The 12,121-nt window shown below is 48.8% G+C and overlaps 4 protein-coding genes across 4 annotated transcripts; 2 read left to right on the plus strand and 2 right to left on the minus strand.

Annotated features, from left to right (window-relative positions):
* Positions 1-47: 47 nt before the first annotated feature.
* BGW36DRAFT_396504 (chaperonin 10-like protein) lies at positions 48-1,331 on the minus strand (the record flags this gene model as incomplete). The annotated part of the gene is made up of 3 exons (XM_046218172.1): positions 48-1,004; positions 1,118-1,234; positions 1,308-1,331. 3 exons carry the CDS (start codon positions 1,329-1,331, stop codon positions 48-50), a joined length of 1,098 nt encoding a protein of 365 aa, XP_046073314.1.
* A 971-nt stretch (positions 1,332-2,302) lies between these two features.
* BGW36DRAFT_396505 (putative MFS sugar transporter) lies at positions 2,303-4,116 on the plus strand (the record flags this gene model as incomplete). The annotated part of the gene is made up of 4 exons (XM_046218173.1): positions 2,303-2,519; positions 2,567-3,264; positions 3,336-3,576; positions 3,653-4,116. 4 exons carry the CDS (start codon positions 2,303-2,305, stop codon positions 4,114-4,116), a joined length of 1,620 nt encoding a protein of 539 aa, XP_046073315.1.
* Positions 4,117-6,954: 2,838 nt separating this feature from the next.
* Positions 6,955-7,309, minus strand: BGW36DRAFT_376851 (uncharacterized protein). The gene has a single exon (XM_046215940.1). It carries the CDS (start codon positions 7,269-7,271, stop codon positions 7,092-7,094), a length of 180 nt encoding a protein of 59 aa, XP_046073316.1. The 5' UTR covers positions 7,272-7,309; the 3' UTR covers positions 6,955-7,091.
* A 1,018-nt stretch (positions 7,310-8,327) lies between these two features.
* Positions 8,328-11,980, plus strand: BGW36DRAFT_151484 (putative serine/threonine protein kinase). Its single transcript, XM_046209515.1, has 4 exons — positions 8,328-9,022; positions 9,075-10,012; positions 10,062-10,356; positions 10,425-11,980. Exons 1-4 carry the CDS (start codon positions 8,500-8,502, stop codon positions 11,813-11,815), a joined length of 3,147 nt encoding a protein of 1,048 aa, XP_046073317.1. The 5' UTR covers positions 8,328-8,499; the 3' UTR covers positions 11,816-11,980.
* Positions 11,981-12,121: the final 141 nt, after the last annotated feature.

A 12,121-nucleotide genomic window follows, 5' to 3' on the forward strand; every position in this document is an offset into this window, starting at 1 on the left:
ATTGGGAAGACCTTCTAACACTATTTACAGCAACAAGCAATTTGTTCTTAAGTCAGCGATGCTCTGGCTAAATTCTCATCCACGCTTGGCCCAAAAATGACGCTTTTGATGCCGGTTCGACCAGCGACATTTTCAAACGCCTCCTTCGCCTGGGAGAAAGAGAATTCATGAGTAATTAGGCCATCCAGGATGATTCGACGGGAGTTCAGCAGTCCTATGGCCAGTTGGAAGTCTCCCGGCCCATATCGGAAGCTGCCCTTGAATACAACTTCTTTGTCACAGATTTGGCCCACCGGAATTGAGAGATTCGGTTTCCCCAATCCAACTTGAATGAACGTGCCTCCTGGCGCGAGGGCGAGGATACCACAATTTAGGCAGGGCTCTGCACCTGTTGCATCCAGAATAATATCAGCTCCTGTCTCCAATCTAGCCGTGGCCAACAAGTCTGCCGCATTCTTGTCCGTGGAATTGGTGCTCATTTGGTACGTGTGTGTGGCGCCATATTTCTGCGCGGAACTGAGTCGAGCCTGGACAACATCCACAGCAACCACTGTTGATGCGCCGAAGGCGCGGGCAACGGCACAGCAGAGCAAGCCGACTGGCCCTGCTCCGAATATTACCACAGATTTCTCCTGCATCGCGCCTGCTAGCTGACAACTATGCACGGCTACACTGAGAGGCTCGATCAGGGTGCCGTCTCGCAAGGAGACATGTGGTGGTAACTTATAACAGCACTCTGCAGGTACACGGTAGTAGGTGGACAGTGTTCCGTCGTAGGGGGGTGTGGCGGCGAAGCGCATATCCTGACAGAGATTATAGCGGCCTCCACGACAACGACTACATGTGTTGCAAGCGATCCCAGGCTCTAGGGCGACACGGTCGCCTATGGTAAGACCCTCGACACTACTTCCGCACTCTACCACGACCCCGGTTGACTCGTGGCCCAGAATGATAGGGTCTTGGACGATATGTGGCCCTATTCGGCCGTGTTGCCAGTAATGCACCTATACGCAGTCGTGCTTTTATTGGTCTCCCATGTATCAAAGAAAAATGAAAAATAAAACAATAAAAATGGGAAAATGGGAAAATGGGGAAAAGATGGAGCTGTCTCACTCACATCTGAACCACAGAGGCCGGTTGCGATAACTTGAACTATAACATCTCGATCTGATTGGAGGATGGGTATACTGCGTTCTTCGAAGGCAAATAAGCCACTGGGGTTCAGTACAAAGGCCTGATTGATAGCCTACACGGTTCTGGGAGTCAGCAGGCGCAATACAAGAGCATTCATTTGGACTGGGACTAACTTGGGCAGTTTTAGCGATAGTCATGCCTGCAGTTGGATTTTCTGAAGAAGCAAAACGAGATTTCCCAGGTTTTATAATATTATGACTGCTCAACCCAGCAAGTATACTCGGCTCGCTAAACTGTGAGTCAGTGGGACATGGAACCGTCAATGTCTACCACTCATCCTCTTCAGCCCGAGTCCGATCACCACCGGATGATTCTTGGAATCGGCCCGTTTTCCCAATGACCTACCCCGTGTATGCCGTCGACCTAAACATCCTTGAAATTCCAGCATCAAGTTTTGTTTCTTTGGTCGTTTTCCGCCTCGCCATTCCACTCCTTACCGAGACCTAGAACCGCCGGGTGGAGGTGATTTTCGCCACCGGAACCGATGCCTCGCGACTCGGAACCTTGAAGGGTTTAAACGCGACCCTCCCGGTTCCGTAACACAAACTCTCCCCAAAAAGGCAAATAGACTCGGAGCGCCAGATGTTAGGGTTGGGTCCCGACATGACACAAATTTTTCTCAGATTTGACAAAATTTTCAAGGCCTTAGGTCAAACCCCCTTTTGCTAACAAGCTATAAAAGGGGCTATACCATTTTAGTCAGTAAAATTCCTTAAATTTACGCGGTGAAGCCCACTGATATAAGATCGAGAGCCACTGTCAGGCATAGACTCGATTGTTAGCCGCCGCTGAGAAAATCTCTCAGAGTTTTATTGGTATAATCTTGTGTCTGGCCCACTCTTAAATTACGCAAATTGACGAATTTGACGCTGACAGCCTTTGTCAGGGATTTGACCAAATACTATCAGTGGGAGGCGTGGTATACCTCCGAACCACGGACCCTGGTCTTCGTGGAGAAAAAGTCTACGGTTCCCCATAGGATGAATATCTGGGGTAGAAATAAAGCTATTGTCCCCCAGCCTTGGTTTTCAATCCAACAATATTCCCAAAAATTAAGGTCAAAAACATAGTCAATTTCGTCCTCGTTGATTGATTCCTCTTCAGCACCATGAGTGGTAGAGAAACTTCCGCCGCAGCGCACAATGCGGCCATCAGCAACCGTTCTCGAGCCGTCGCCACGCAGGTCGCAGCACAACAAAGCTGGCTGGAGAAGAAAATCAAACCTAAGAAAGTTACTGCTCGGTATCCGTTTAAAGGCACGGCGCTGCTCTATGCAACCTGTGCTTTTGGTAGCTTGGGAGATGCTCTTTTTGGGTATAACTCTGGTATAGCAATCGTTGACATGCCATAAGAATACCGGCTGACCTGATAGGTATCATGTCCGGCTTGTTGGTCAATCCTGTTTTCGTATCTCGCTTCTTCAAAGACTACGGAGGAGCCGACGGGACGACTGCTTCGGTCGATCCCTCGATCACAGGGATCTCTGTTGCTTGCTTACAAGCGTCGGCAGCTGTGGGAGCGCTCATAGCAGGCCGACTCGGGGACATGATCGGTCGAAAGAAGTGTGTTCGCATTGGAGGATTCATCTACTTCTTCAGTGCATTCATTCAAATCTTTGCACCGGGGTTCGCAACGTTCGTCGCAGGTCGCACCCTCCAAGGGTTGGGCGTAGGATTCCTCTCCATGACCGTGCCTATCATCCAAACAGAGATTGCTGCGCCACATCGCCGAGGTTTGATGGTGGGGATCGAGTACACCTTTTTGATCGCAGGATATATGCTGTCTTGCTGGGTGGACTTCGGATTTAACTTCTTGTTGCCAAGTGCAATGTCATGGCAGGGTCCGTTTATCATACAAATTGCTCTCTCTTTCGTGTTGTTAAGCATGTCCTTCTTCCTCCCGGAGACCCCGCGGTGGCTGGCGAAAAATGGATTTATGCAAGAAAGCCTACAGACGGTTGCAGACTTGCATTCCGGCGGTGACACAGAAGCAGAACATGTTCAGCAGGTTTTCCTCGAGATCCAAGAGGCAGTCATTTATGAAACCAACCTGGGCAAGTCCACTTGGAAGGTAGCGCCTCCTCGCCAAATATTATGTCATTTGACAATTTTTTTTTCAAAAGGCTGACACCGGATTACTAGGAAATGTTTACCCGATATCGCAAACGGACGATTGTTGGAATTACGGTGCAAATGTTCGCACAGCTGAACGGAATCAATATCATCTCCTTTTATCTTCCTAGCACCCTCGCATCTGCTGGATTTGACAATCGTAAATCCCTCCTGTTCACTGCTGCAAATGCTCTTCCCTATACGGCTGCCACAATCGTCACCTGGTGGTTAGCGGACAGATGGGGCCGGAAGCCTTTGCTCATCCTTGGAGGTGAGTTCTTATATGGGGTTTCTCCGGGAAGGGAAAAATGGGTTTGTATTGCAGCTAACTAGCGAGAATCAACCAGGTCTCGCCATGGCTATACTGCTAGGAATTGTCTGCGCCCTCACCCAAGCTAATTTGGGTGTACATGTCAAAAGTAACAGCCAATACGCCTTTGTCATGCTGTACAATATTGTCTACGGATTTACCTGGGGCCCGATGCCGTGGCTGCTACCAGCCGAAATCTTCCCGCTCCGGGGCCGGAGCAAAGGAATGGCCCTGGCTACCACAAGCAATTGGATCTTCAACTTCATCATTGGTATGGTCTCTCCAGACGCTTTCTCCGCCATCCATGGGTACTTCTACCTGGTGATTGCGGGTTTCTGCCTCGTCTCGGCCGGCCTGGTACACTTTTACTACATCGAGACAGCAAACCATACCCTTGAGGAGATTGCGGTTGCGTTCGGCGACACGGCGTTCGCGGATACTGATACGGATATCATGGAAGTTGCTGACGTGAAGAGTGAAAATGGGAAATATTTAGTGTGAAGGTAGGCAGGCTGTATACATTGTCGCAATACATATCAAGCAAGCTACTGATGTCGGATTTATTGACACTTATTTAGTATTCTTCTAATCCTCTCAGCCAGCAGGTAATTTTTTAAGAATGGTGAGAAATAAAAAGGATATCTGCGGGCTTTTAGCTCTCTCTATATAGAGAATAGCATACACGCAATATTGCAAATGTTGCTGGGCGTTAATATCCGAAAGATTCCTTTTAAACTTTTGGAGTAGAGAGGGAGATGGCAGCAAATATAATCTTGCGTTTCTTGTCCCCCAGTGTTCCTGATTAGAACCTGATTTAAGCGTATGTCAGGAGGTATCGAAGAGAAAGTAGTATGGGTCTCGAACGGACCGAATCGGTCGAATAATTAATTGGTGCCCGTTGGAAACCCTGCGAAAGCAGAAGTCCCCTCAGATGTCTACACTGTCGACATTTCTAAATCGCAAAACATTCTGGGTCCGAAGTATCATCCCTTGGTGGAAACCATTGTTGATGCTCGGGCTTTTCTGAAGAGAGGCTGAGTGCTTAAATGGATGAAGCCATGTGTTGTAGAATAGGAACAACTAAATACAGATTACCAAGGAGAAATGATTTGTTGTATTATGTTTCTCATTTTATCTTTTATTTTCCTTTCCATCTTGTAAAATTCAAAATAAGATAAAACAAAATCGAAGAAAAAGATAATTCTCAAGACCTAAATAGGATTAGTGACAGCTCTCAGGGGCGTAGAAAATAACCGTGAAAGTAAAATATTTCTATGTGCCTTCAACATCTATCCAGACGTTCTGTCTCTGAGGCGAGCTCACGAGAATAAACAAACAAGAACTTTTCAAGCATTTCGAAAATCACTGCGGGGGCTGCATACGAGCTCAATTTGGTAGACCGACCTCTCGTGAAGGAGATCGATCACCACGAGGCGGATAAGCTGAGCTCCCTTGCTTGCGGGAATCAACAAATTTTATTGTAGGCACTGGCTAAGCTAAATGATAGATTTAGTATTCTACGGTTGTTTAGTATTCAGGGTATTCTATAAGGGAACGATGATGACAACCGACAACCAACCGCGAACCTGCTAGACTGAAATGAGTTATAAACCAAGGGCACATAACCAATTAGTTGTATTCCCAGAAATTCAACTGTTATCAAGTTCAAATAATCGATATAGTTGACAGTGTGTGGATTAATGATTGACCCACGCAGTCGATTATCAAAGTGAATAATAATAATCATAGCAGCGTTTGACTTACCTAGTTCTATATACCAAATCGCCGACCAACATCAACGCCTCGACGGTATATAAAGTTGGAGAAGTGCCGGGCATATCCATAACTTGAAACAAGCAATGGGGTTGTCTTATTTTGATAGCGTGGTATATAAGGCTGACGTAAGCCACTGAACAAAGAACAACTCGCAATTCACTATCAGTCCATGCTTGACATTCCATTGTCAACAAACAACTATGCCATCATGAAAGCGATCAGTCCATCTCTATAGCATAAACGAGTTGGAGGTGTGGGTATTCAATGGCTGGCTAGTGGAGCGCCAACGCATCGGACGATTCCAAGCCTGTTTTGGACGCATGTCCTGTACAATGACGGTTGTCGAATCATAATTTGCGTCAAGATGATGAGCATTGTGCAGCGCATGCATCGCTGGGCTGAGGCTCTCTGCTTGCTATCTTCGAGCCAATGGGCTGGTTGTTATTTCCGGTGGCGCGAGATATTGATGATCGCAATGCCGAGGTTGATTGTCAACATCATAACATGTACATCATAACATAATCATTGAATAATGGGATAATCTATGTTGTATGTTGCGACGGATTGTAATTAGGACTCTGAGTATATACGAGATGGCGTCCTCCACAGGTAGTCAGAGTACTCTGTCGCAATAATAACAACAAGAGAGCAATCAACGACGGCTGATTACGATAGCCAACTTACATAATGTGGCGTGCCCTGAACCGGTTAGGCCGGGCAAGATGGTTTGCATAAGCTCAGCTTGTTAATCCGTGTCCTAATCAGTAGTAGGACGCGGCAAGTACTGTTATTTGATAATATTATTTGTTACCCAAACATGTCACATGCGTCGGCATCGAGGCTGTACCTGCTTTACGACTGATTGATCGTTGTTATTATCACGACTATTATGGTTGTACTGCTGTGGCTGGGGTACAGAAGTGAATGACACGGGTTGTACAAGACAGCGTGCCTGGATGTGTACGACATAGACTGACCAGGGTCATCCCCACACGGCTAGCCTTGAATGTGACACCCTGGCGACTGTTGTGATGGTTAATTTGAGACTACGTACTGTTAAACGGACCCCCACCGTTGCTGTAGTGCAATCAATCTGCCTATATCTCCAGTCAGTCTGGACGTCAATTAATATTTATTATTTATTATTTAATAATGAAACAGATAGGAATGTGGGTTACGTATTATTGGTCATTACGTATAACCAGCTCCTCACAAGTCGTTCTCCAGATCTAGGGACTGCTACTAATCTTGTTAGTCAGGGGGAATCCCCACCAGGTTAAGCCGTTGTTGTCGGTCATGGTTTCAGGTTCAAGGCGGTGATTATTACAGAGTACTACTGTATAATTGTATAAGCGAGGCGGATCTTCTCTATTCCAGTATTCTACGCTGTATAAGAAGCTACTAAAAAGTAAGAATTCATCGATCTATCCTAGCGGCATGGTTCCATGGACCGTCGTGGCCGGATTCACAGATTTGAGCAGGTACGGACGGCGAACCGTGGTTGAGCAGCCCCACCGGTCAGACCGTTTCGTTATATGCTAACTTATTGTATTAATGCGACTAGACGAATATTACTGTCAGGAGAACTCGGAGAAATAAACTCGATAGTGTCAGTACTCGATATGATGAACATTCAGTGTTGGATAGATAGGGAATATTGCATCATCAGAGCCAGCCCGCCCTTGGCTCGCAAAGGTAGGCTAATGGACTAACAAGGGGCGTCGTCCTGGCTGCTGATCACCGAATAGCCTGGTGGCAGAGCAGATGTGATCAGGGCCTTGGAAGACAGGAACAGGCTGGCCGGCATAATATAGATGTGATATATGATATGCGATGTTTGGCCGTAGTACAGGAGGACTGTGGTGGTGGTACTGGTACATGCCGCGGCGGGCAGCCCGCTAGCCACGGAAGGTACTAGTACGAGGACTGCACTAAGGAGTAACCACCGCTCGCCGACCCATTATGGAGCCCCGAGCCAAGCCCAACGCAGCAAGCGTCTCCGGCCAGATCAGCGCCTGCGCCTGCACCTGCCTCGCCCTCTCTCTCGCTCCCTTTTCCTGCAATTGTTTCTGTTCTGTAACTCCTGTGCCGTGCCGTGCTGCACTGCGCTGTTCCTGTTCTGCTGTTCTTCTGTTCTCATCGCTTCTTTCGCATCGTCGTCCTGCTGCGTCGTCGACTCTAGCGCAGCCCGCTTGCCGGCTTGTCCAGCTCTTGTTCCCCAGACCAGGCACTCCCTGCGACTCCTCCCGTGGGCGTTGCGCGACAACCATCCCCATCCAAACCCCCCCCGTTTGTCGTGTTGGTCGCTCCGGACAACAATGCTCGTCGCCTCGCTCATTGTCCAGCAGTCCCCTCCCCATCGATTTTAATTTGTGCGTCGACCGTCAGCATCGTCCATAATTGCTTTTCTTTGGTCGCTTTTCTTTTTCGCCCAGCTCCGTCTTTTGGTGCTCTTCGCTGCCGGCTTGTTTCTTTCGCGTCCACCCGAGCCGACAAAACCTCGTCCCAAGTCTTCACCCAGTCGCTTTATTGCCGGCCGTCGCCGAAAGAAAAGACAAACCAACCCTCAATTAATTTGGTAATCGGCAGTGCGGGCGTCAGGCAATTGCATTGTGTTTGCCTCGTTTCCTCATCCTCATCCAAACACCCGCCGCGTTCTACGTGTGGGTCGCTTGCGCTGGCTCTTGCTGCACCCGTAGTTGATTTCACCAGCTCCCAGCTTTGTGTGCAATCTATCCCAAAACCTGGAATCTGCCCATCCATTGCCGTATGTCGTTCCTACTCGAATCGTTATCTTGATTCCTGCTCGAACCCCCACATTCCTCACAGCCACGTGCGAATCTACCACTGACATTCTACCGTCTTCCCGTTTTGATAGAAAATCATTGTCGCTTGCTTTTCCTGATACGCCGATAAGCGATTCGTCTGTTTTTTCCGTCATCCTCAACCATCCTTTGGAAGGCGTGGACGTGTGGACGCTCATCTCGATTCTCCTTTCGCATGTCTCGTTCACATCGTAGGAACATTCCATCAACTGCATAGTGCCCAGTAGGACGAGGTCATTCCACGTCTCTATACCGTGGTGCTCGTTTGCACTCGACCAAAGGCATGTCGTCTGCTGCCATGCAAGCAGCTCCTCATACTTCGGCGGCGAATTCAACCTCGTACACCACGTCTTCCCACGCCCAGGATGCGTATCCTTCCCGCGCCGCAGCAACCTACCAACAACAATCCCGTTCCTCGCAGCCCGTTGATACGACATCTCGCAATTCACCCTCAGCCAGGTCTTCAAGTCGGCAGCCAAACTCCAATGGTGTAAACCTCAGTCCACAGCAGCCTTTGTACGGATCGACGTCGCCAAATATGAGCGCTCCTGTGCGGAATTCCCCACAACCGGGAAGCTCGCACTCACCCGCGTCGCCATTGCCCACAGACCACAGTCGCAATCGATCTACTGTGCCCGAAGGGTTGGCCATTCCACCGCGAACATCCTCTAATCAGCGGTCCCGAAATCACGCGTCGGGCCGCACGAGAAGCAGAGGCGATGAAACCAACGAGGGCAGGTCCCGTCGTAGAGCACAACAATCTTCTGACAGTCCACAGCAATCTACCAATGCAACCGATGATCAAGGTAAGTTACACAGCTATGCTCTAAGTTAAAATCCCTTCTCACACTTTAACAGGTTCATCTTCGGAGCCAGGTGTCCTAGGTCAAGACTCGAGTACCATACTCAATCAACTGGTCATCACAGACCCTTCCGAGGATATCGAACGTGAGCATGAGCGCGAATTAGAGTCTCAAAATTCACCCGCGATCGGATCATCTTCAACTCCTGGACACGGTGCGGTAGAGGATGAGGGTGTAGATGATAATAATCGTACTGGCACGAAGAGCCGGCATGATTATTCGAACACATCTAACAGACGAAAAGAAACCACTTTTGGCAAGTACATCTTGGGCCAGACATTGGGTGAAGGAGAATTTGGCAAGGTGAAGCTCGGCTGGAGAAGAGAGGGAAGTGTACAGGTTGCCATTAAACTCCTACGCCGTGAAAGCTTGGGTGCCAACCCTAGCCGACTGCCCAAAATATACCGGGAAATCTCCATCCTTAGGGATCTGTCACATCCTAACATCGTACGGCTACACGAGATGGTGGAAACCGATCGCTACATTGGAATAATTATGGAGTACGCATCAGGGGGAGAGCTTTTTGATTACATCCTGAACAATCGCTATTTGAAGGATAATTCAGCGCGACGCCTTTTTGCACAACTTGTATCAGGAGTGGGCTATCTACATAAAAAGGGAATTGTGCACCGTGATTTGAAACTGGAGAATCTGCTACTGGACCGAAATCGCAACATCATCATTACTGATTTTGGATTTGCCAACACTTTCAACCCGGGCGATGAACTGAGCGATGAGATTGAGTACAACCTGACTAATCGCGAATTTGTCAAAAGAATGCGCTTGGACAAACTTGATGCGAATGGACTGCGGCGCGGTGACTTGATGCAGACAAGCTGTGGTAGTCCGTGCTATGCGGCACCAGAGCTAGTTGTAAGCGACTCGCTCTACACAGGTCGTAAGGTTGACGTGTGGAGCTGTGGTGTCATTCTGGTACGTATAAAATCAGTCAGGGGCCAATTCTATTTCTAACTTATTGCAGTATGCTATGCTTGCTGGATACTTACCCTTTGACGACGACCCTGCCAATCCCGAAGGCGATAATATAAATCTTCTGTACAAATATATCGTTTCAACGCCTTTGACTTTTCCCGAATACGTGACACCACATGCTCGAGACCTATTAAGACGCATCCTTGTTCCAGACCCACGCAAGCGAGCTGATCTTTTCGAGGTCGCTCGCCATAGCTGGCTTAGTGAGTATTCACACGTTGTGTCTCATATCACAAGCAGCACTACCAATGTCGCCGACATTGCCACCACCACAGTTCCTGCCGGTAAGTGGTTTTCCTATACTTTTCGTTCCCCTCAAGGTTCGACTTTGCATCTAACTTTGGGATTGTAGAAGGTACACAAGAAGGACCGTCCCTTGCCCGTAGCGCTTCCGTTCGCGAACCACAGAAGACCTTCCAATCCAGTGCTTCGACACTTGGAGGCCTTACCCACCAACAAGGAAAAGTTACTCAGGATGAATCAGCTGAAAAGACGAAGACCTCGAGAGAAGCGAAGCGGAGGACAGTCCAGGTGGAATATGTCGCACCTCAGTCACAAACTGCACGCGGCGAGTCTAGCACGCATAGCACAGAAAACTCGCCGGCCGGTAAATCATCGACGCCTAGAGCAAGCGGCCGAGCAGCTCCTGACCAGAATAAACCGCTCCCTAGTGAACCGTCTGGAGAGCAACGGCCTGGTGTCCCTCGTTCAACTTCAGAAACAACCGGCGTGGTCTATACTACTCGTCCAAATACCGGACATTCTCTCAATGCTGGGCGACTTCCTTCTCGTGGCTCTTACGGACAGCCCGTAGCACCGACTGTGGCACCAACGAATGCGCAGGGTCGACTTGCACAGCCTAAGAATGGCAAGCAGTATAACATTTCGGCGCCTATACCTCAAGATCCAAATGTCTCTATTGGACGGCCTAGTGCCCAACAGCTACCAGCCAAGTTCAACCAAGGCCCTTCACAGGAAGTTGGAAGAGGTCACAAACGATCAAGCACTGTCAGTAGTATTGGGGAGAAGATCTTTGGACGTTCGGGCTCTATTTTCGGTAATCGCTCCAGCCAGGCTGCTCCTCGCCCCAAACCAGTCAGACGCTATCCTCCTACCAGTATGAAAGAGCCTTATTTCAACGATGACTCTAGAGCCTCGATAGATTCTCGACGCCCCGGCTCTTATAGGAGCAACCACGGAAGCGAAGGGCGACCGCGTCGATTTTCCCTCATCAATTCGCTCAAGGGGCTCTCGTCATCAGGACGTAGTGAGCAACACAGTGATGCTGATAGTCAAGAACACAACCTGTCTCGGCCAGCTACTGGCCCTGGTGGACTAATGGGACGTGACGATACATATGATTCCTTCGCAGCTCCTCGTTCAGAACAACACCCTGCAGAGACGAGTTACGAAGATCACATCGACCGGCAATTTGCAGAATTACAAGACTACCAGACAGACGCATACGGCAACCAGCCCAACGAGTATGGATCGTCAACCAACGAATTTTATGGTTATCCTCATCGCGGACAATACAATGGTGGCTATGAGAACAGGCCACGGCCGTCTATGCAAGCGTCTAGGCCCAAACAGGGTGTGCTTCAGAAGAGCACACGCAAATTTGCAGATGCATACGAGTACGAGAGAGACCCGTCTCACCACTCTGGAAGCTCCGGAGCAGCGAGGAAGGTGATGGACTTTTTCCGTCGTCGAGGCAAGGCTAGAGCTGGAGACGATCGGTGAAAGTTGACTTCCAGCGGAATAAAGAAGTTAAACAACGTTCTTGATTATCAACAAACATTAGGAATACTACTTGTTCGGCTGCAAACATTTAGCCCTTCATTTCTCAGTAGGCGACGCGCCTAGAGAATGGCCGTTGCAGGACTCGGTCGAGTGAGTGTTTCGTTAGCATGTTACAAAGATGAGCAGAAGGAGGCGAGTTGATCAGCCATCGTGATACCCCATAGCTAGTACTGTACAGTACTCCTGTTCTATACCTCTGTTCTGTGTGATTGTGACTACTCTGGCTTGTCTACAAGTTCTGTGGAT

Source organism: Talaromyces proteolyticus, assembly GCF_021365285.1.
Source record: "Talaromyces proteolyticus strain PMI_201 chromosome Unknown BGW36scaffold_5, whole genome shotgun sequence".
NCBI lineage: Eukaryota > Fungi > Ascomycota > Eurotiomycetes > Eurotiales > Trichocomaceae > Talaromyces > Talaromyces proteolyticus.